This window comes from Dipodomys spectabilis, unplaced genomic scaffold (genome assembly GCF_019054845.1).
Source record: "Dipodomys spectabilis isolate Male_0828 unplaced genomic scaffold, ASM1905484v1 ptg000066l, whole genome shotgun sequence".
NCBI lineage: Eukaryota > Metazoa > Chordata > Mammalia > Rodentia > Heteromyidae > Dipodomys > Dipodomys spectabilis.
Genome location: NW_024870743.1, coordinates 12,571,316 through 12,577,218, shown reverse-complemented (window position 1 = coordinate 12,577,218; position 5,903 = coordinate 12,571,316). Strand labels below are relative to the sequence as shown.

General features: G+C 65.7%; 1 protein-coding gene across 1 annotated transcript; it reads right to left on the bottom strand.

Annotated features, from left to right (window-relative positions):
* Nucleotides 1–1,178: 1,178 nt before the first annotated feature.
* Gdf7 (growth differentiation factor 7) lies at nt 1,179–4,958 on the bottom strand. The gene is made up of 2 exons (XM_042680852.1): nt 4,574–4,958; nt 1,179–2,149 (listed from the first exon to the last, which is right to left on the bottom strand). Exons 1-2 carry the CDS (start codon nt 4,956–4,958, stop codon nt 1,179–1,181), a joined length of 1,356 nt encoding a protein of 451 aa, XP_042536786.1.
* Between the last annotated feature and the right edge of the window lie 945 nt (nt 4,959–5,903).

Sequence of the window (5,903 nt, the reverse complement as noted above, 5' to 3'; positions counted from 1 at the left end):
GTCTGACCAAGCGTGGTGTGGGGTGAAGCACTTCTGTGTGTACCTTCACTTCCCACTACTATCACACTGCCAATAAAACGACAGCAACAACTGAGTGCTGCAAGCACATAATGGCCAAGGCAGATTGTAAAGCTAAGCACAAGCATATGTTGGGGGCGCTGGAGCTGAGCTACCTGGCAGAGAAACCCTGCCGCTGGAGCTGGCCTGGACACACTGGAGCCCCATGCCCTGATGGCTGCCCAGCTTCTTAGGAACCCCTTCCTGGCAGTCAGTAGGGACCACGAGTCCCTCCCCCGCCCCAGGAGCCCCCCTCCCTCCCCCCCTTGCCCCTGGCCCTCACTTCCTTGCCTGCCCTCAGGACACTGCCACGGCCTCTCTCAGAGCAACTGGGGGAGGGGGGAGGGCTCCTGAACCTGGCAGATGTCACCCGCCCCCAAGGTCACATCAGCTCTGACAGCGTTAAAGCTCTCCTTCATTTCACTCCCCTCGCCTGCCCCATAAGACAACAACAACAACAACACACTTTACCACGTGTCGGATCCCTCCAAATTGGGCCTGATCAAACGGGGCGGTGCTGACATTTGCGGAGATCTGGGGAGCTCCGCGAGGCATTCTTGCAGGAAGCAAACATCCTGTTGGAAACCGCGGCAGTGGCTGCGTTTTACGTGGTACAAGTTAGGGGAGAACGAGCCGGGCAAGTCAACCCTGCAGGGGGCCCCAGGGGGCCGCGTCGGGGATGCATCCACCCCGCCAGACACCAGGCAAAGGGGGGAGGGGTGAAATAAAACGTACTTGAGTGCGTGCCACCTAACTGGTGCCCCTGATCCGAACCCGTTTCTACCCGATTTCGTCCAGGGCTACCTGCCGCCCTCACCACGAACATCCTCCTCCCCCCCCTCCCCGCCCCCAACCGGCTGCGAAGGTGACTCGGGGGGAGGGTGAGGGAGATGGGTTAGCCATCTCTTTCCCTAAGGGCTTTCGGATGCTGCTGTCCAACGGCACGGGTGATGGTGTGCGTGAGTGAACGAGTGTATGCGTGTGAGTGTGAACCGTGCTCTCTGCGCAGGCGCGGGGCCAGAGTCGGACGCGCACCCTCGCCGGGTGACCGACCCCCGGGCGGCTCTCCTCCGGCTCCGGTCCGTCCTCGGGCCCCCGCCGCCCGCTCCCCAGGCCGCGCGCTACCTGCAGCCGCAGGCCTCCACCACCATGTCCTCGTACTGCTTGTAGACCACGTTGTTGGCCGCGTCGATGTAGAGGATGCTGATGGGGCTGAGGCGCGCGGGCACGCAGCAGGACGCGGGCGCGGCGTCGGGTGCCATGGAGTTGAGCAGGGTCTGTATGATGGCGTGGTTGGTGGGCTCCAGATGCGAACGCAGCGGGAAGTCGCAGACGCCCTCGCAGTGGTACGCCTCGTAGTCCAGCGGCGCGATGATCCAGTCGTCCCAGCCCAGCTCCTTGAAATCCACGTGCAGCGGCTTTCGGCTGCAGCGGCTCCGGCCCCTGCGCCCGTGGCCCCGGCCCGCTCCGCCGCCACCGCTGCCGGGGGCGGCTCGGGTCCCGGCCGTCCGCCGCCGCCTGCGACCTCCGAGGAATGACTTGGGCGCCCCAGGGCCGCCGGGGCCCGGGTCGGGAGGCGGTTCGGCGGCGAGGGTTTCCCGCAGCGCGCGGGCTTGGGCGCGGATCTCCCGGAACAGACTCTCCTTCCGGTGCGTGCGGGAGGAGACGACCAGCAGCGCGCGCTCCTCCGCCGCCGCCGCCGCGTCGCCGCCGCCCCGCCAGCCGAAGCCCAGCATCCGCAGGGGCCGCGGGCTCCTCTCCGGGCCGACCACCGCGCGAAGCAAAAGGCAGAACGAGCGGTTGGCGCGCGGCTCCTGCAGGTGGCTCCGCACGGCGTCCGCCACGTCGAACACCTCCCAGCGCGCGCCGCCCAGGGGCTCGGCGGCCTGCGAGCGCAGCAGGCGCGGCGGGCGGGCGGCCCCCGGGCACGTGGACAGCAGCAGCAGCGGCGGCGGCGGCGGCTGGGGAGTCGCCCGGCCAAAGCCAGGCTCGCGGCGCAGCACCCGCAGCTCAGCGCCCACCACCTCGTCGCCCTCGGGAAGGCTGGACACGTCAAACAGGAAACGCTGGCCGTTCTCCGCCGTCGATCCGTCTGCCAGAGGTGAACAGAGACACAGGTAGAAAAGAAAGAGAACGAAAGCTGTACTCCCCCTTCTCCATGCCCCCCCCCCCAACAACACTCAGCTCAGCCGTCCTGGAAGCAGGGTAAGGCCTGGGGACTCCAGCATTTGCCCCCTCCCCCGCATGGGGGGCGCAATCACGATGCTGCCATCCTAGCCCCAGAGCAACCAAAGACACCCTCACATCGGGGCTGGGAGCGCGCCACTGCGTCCCAGACAAAGTCAGCTCTGCCCCCGTTCCAGAGGCCTGGGCTTTGGGTAACAAGATGGATGGATGCCGGACTTCAGGCAGGGGTGACGGCCCCCCGCAATGTAGCCACTGCTCCTGGCTGCCCTGCCTGCCGAGGTACGGGGGAGCTGCTGCGGGTCGGTGCTGAGCGCCAACGAGAATGTCTTATCCCCAGAAAACACTTTCCTCTTCTGCTTCCACTCTTCCCCAAACCCAGCCTGGACATCCCCTCCCCCAGGGGCCCCCCCGTGCAAACTCGGCCTGCCAGTTGTCGCAAAGTCGGACAAGGCAGAAAGGCGGCATCGTTTGGCGAACGGAGAACTAAGGCCCAGAGCTTGCCCAAAGTCTCAGCCTGGCCCCTCTCGGCGCCCCCCTAGCCTGGAAAGGACGGGGAGGGGTGGGGGGTGGGAGGCGAAAGAACTCGAGATTGGAGACAGCGGAACGGGTTTGCTGCCCGCGGGAAGTCTAGCTTCCACCAGAGCGCGGGAGCCTTTCGAGCCTGTTCACTCTGTGGCGACTAATCTCGGGCTTGGGATTTTATTTCTGGTCGTGAGCGCTTTTTTTTTTTCTTTAGGGGATCAAGGGGGGGGGGGGTTAAATTCCACCAAGCAGTAGATAAGGAGCTCCCTTTGAAGGGGGTCATATGGTTTCGTTTTGCCCCAAACTCGGGAGAGAGACTGCAACCTTCCCCCACCCCTCATCAGAGATTCAGCTCAGCTCACCAACGGTGGACTCCAGGCCCTGATGTCTGTCGGGGTGTTGTCTTCATCTTTCTCTCTGAACTTGCCCCTGAAGCCCTCCACCTCCTCCTGCTCAGGGCCCTGATTCTTACCCTTGGAAGAAAGAAGCAAGGCCTCTCAGGCCTTACCAGTCAAGCAGAGCTCTCCCAGGAAAGGATTTCGCTGGGTCTCTGACAGTGGGGAATACAGCTAACCCTAAGGAAGTCTGGTGTCTCTGCAAGTGTAGGGTCCTGCGCAGGTCCTCATGCAGCGATGGCCTTTGCTGGCCCTGTATGTCAGGCCTGGGCTTCCTATGTGTATCCAATCCTCTAGAGCAGGGGACATATCTGGACCTCAGAGAATACTTGGTCATTCTAACAGACTCATGGAGCTATGTTAGCTTAGGTTTCCCACGTACTCCGAATAAAGGAGTGTGCGCATAGGTGTGCTGCAGGGGTGGTTGCCCACCTCGCAGAGGCCTCTCTCTGCCTGCTTTCCCCAGACTGGGATCCTAGGGGTCCAGACCTCTAGTCCAAGCCTCAGACCCACAGCCTTTACTTTCCAGCCCCAATTCTTTTTTTTTTTTTTTTCTTCCTCTCTTAACTTTCCATGCCGGACAGAATTAAAGCCAAAATTACTTGCATTTCCGCCTGAAATTAGTTAAATTTTCTCTATCTGTCTGCTTTAATGACTTCAATGGAGATTAATAAAATCCAGATGACACGCAGAAACACCACATGGCCTCACCCACGTCCTACCTTTTTGGAGGGCCCTGAAGAGGGTAAGGTGGGGTGCCAGGGCCGCGGGCATTCTTCCTGCACAGACTCCAGGGAGGCCTCCCCTCCCCAGGCAACCGAAAGTCCAGGACCTCTGGCTCTCCAGATCCATGGAAAGATCTATACCCACTCACTCGTCAAACACGCAAACCACTACAACCCGGATACGGCCAGCCAAGAAGGGCCCTCGTACCGAGAGCCACCACCTTCCCCAGCCATTGCTGCCTCTAGCCAGTGCTCCCCCGGACTCTCTCCAATTTGTGCACCCCCCCCCCCGTGGCCACAGCGATCACTGTGTACGATCCCTCGTGGTAGAAACTCCAAAGCCCCCACTCCTGTCCTGCTTTCTTCTCAGAGGGGTCTGGGCCCCGGGACCATTCCAGACCCCTTCCAAGAAGCAGATCTGTGCTCAGCCTGCCTGCTCGTTTGAGCGGACCTGCCAGCCCGCCGAGGCATCCGCTCAGCGCTCTGGGGCCCTGGGGCCCGGCCCCGCGAGCCGCTGCCACAGTCCCAGGCACACGGGGCTCCAGTGCGTTGGTTTGGGCGGTGAATTTTCCTCTCTAACACCTAAGGTTGGACTCGTGAGACTGAGGCCCAGAACGGATTGGATCCTGGGCGACCTCATCCCAGGCTCGGACGGGATGGGGTGGGCGCAGAAGAGGCGTAAAGTACCTTGGGTCGCCTGGTCTGTGAAGCCGGTGATGGTGTCCGCACGGGCCCGGCCCGAGGTGGAGGCTACCCCGGCCGGAGCGTTCCCGGCCAGGCTCCGATACAGCGACATCATGAAGTGGTGCGGCACCACCGAGCCGTTCCTGAAGGCAGAGCCGGAGGCGCGGCGCCCAGCGCGGACCCCGGGAGCCGCCGCGAGGGCCTGGACCGCAGGGATGCCCGCGGCCGGGGCGAGCGTCCGCGCGCCGCGGCGGCCGCCGCCGCCCCCCGGGCTCCGGGCCGGCCCAGCCCCCGCCGCCCGCAGCACCGCGGCAGCTTCCAGTCCGTCGCGGGGGCGGCAGGCGCTCAGCAGCCAGAGACACAGCGCGGCGGCGGCGCTCAGGTCCATGAGCTCCGTGGGCCCGGCCGGCCGGGCGGGCGACTGGGGCTCCGTGGCTCCGGGAAGTCCCCCGGCGCCTTTTGAACATAGTGTTTAATAATGGGGGAAGTGTGCGCGGCCAGCCGCGGCCCCCCTCCTCTCCCACCCCACCCCCGCCAGCGCCCGGACCAGCGCCCCCTGCCGAACGCTCTACTGGCGGCGCTGCGCCCCCCACCCCGGCCGAGGGTGGAGTCCCCCCCCTCACACACAGCCCGCGCCCCGGACCCCGGCAATCGACGGCCACCCGCCCCGGGCTCCCGCCGAGGCCCGGTGCCCCGCCCCGCCCCGAGGCCGCGCTACCCCCAGGCCCCGCCCGGTCCGCGCCCGCGGGGCACCGACGCGCTCCCCAGCGTCCGACGTTGCGCGCGCCCGCCCAGCTCGGTCCCCGCTCCTCGGCGGAGTGACACCCCCCCGCCCCGCTCCCGCCCGGCCCGGGCCGTGGAGGGATGGACCCCGTCCCCACCGCTCACGCCGCGCCTCACAGGGGCGCGAGGCGGACACCGAGGCGCGGTTCGGACCCGAGCCCCGAGAGGATCCGGTCGGTGGCTTCCCACCCTGGTCGTTTGTAGGGGAAGAAGTGAGAGGGAGTGGCTGGAAGGACCGATGGACAGAGATGGGCGGACCTCAGAAAGGAGAGGCGACCACGCGGGAGCTGAGGAGTTCGTGGCGGACGAAGTCAACCCGACGGCGTGGTGGAAAGCCGTGGCCTCGAGGGACCGCCGGCCACATTTCTTCTGTATCGGGTGGACTCACGGCACCGGGCTCCCGGCAGGTAGGAAGGCGGCCGGAGGGCCCCGGGGGCGCCCCGGCTCTTCATCGCCCCCCCCCACTCTGGCTCGCGGCCGGGGGCGAGGGGGGGGGGGTAACGTCGCGGCGGCCCAGCCCCCGGCTGGCGGGAACCGGCCCTGCGGAGGG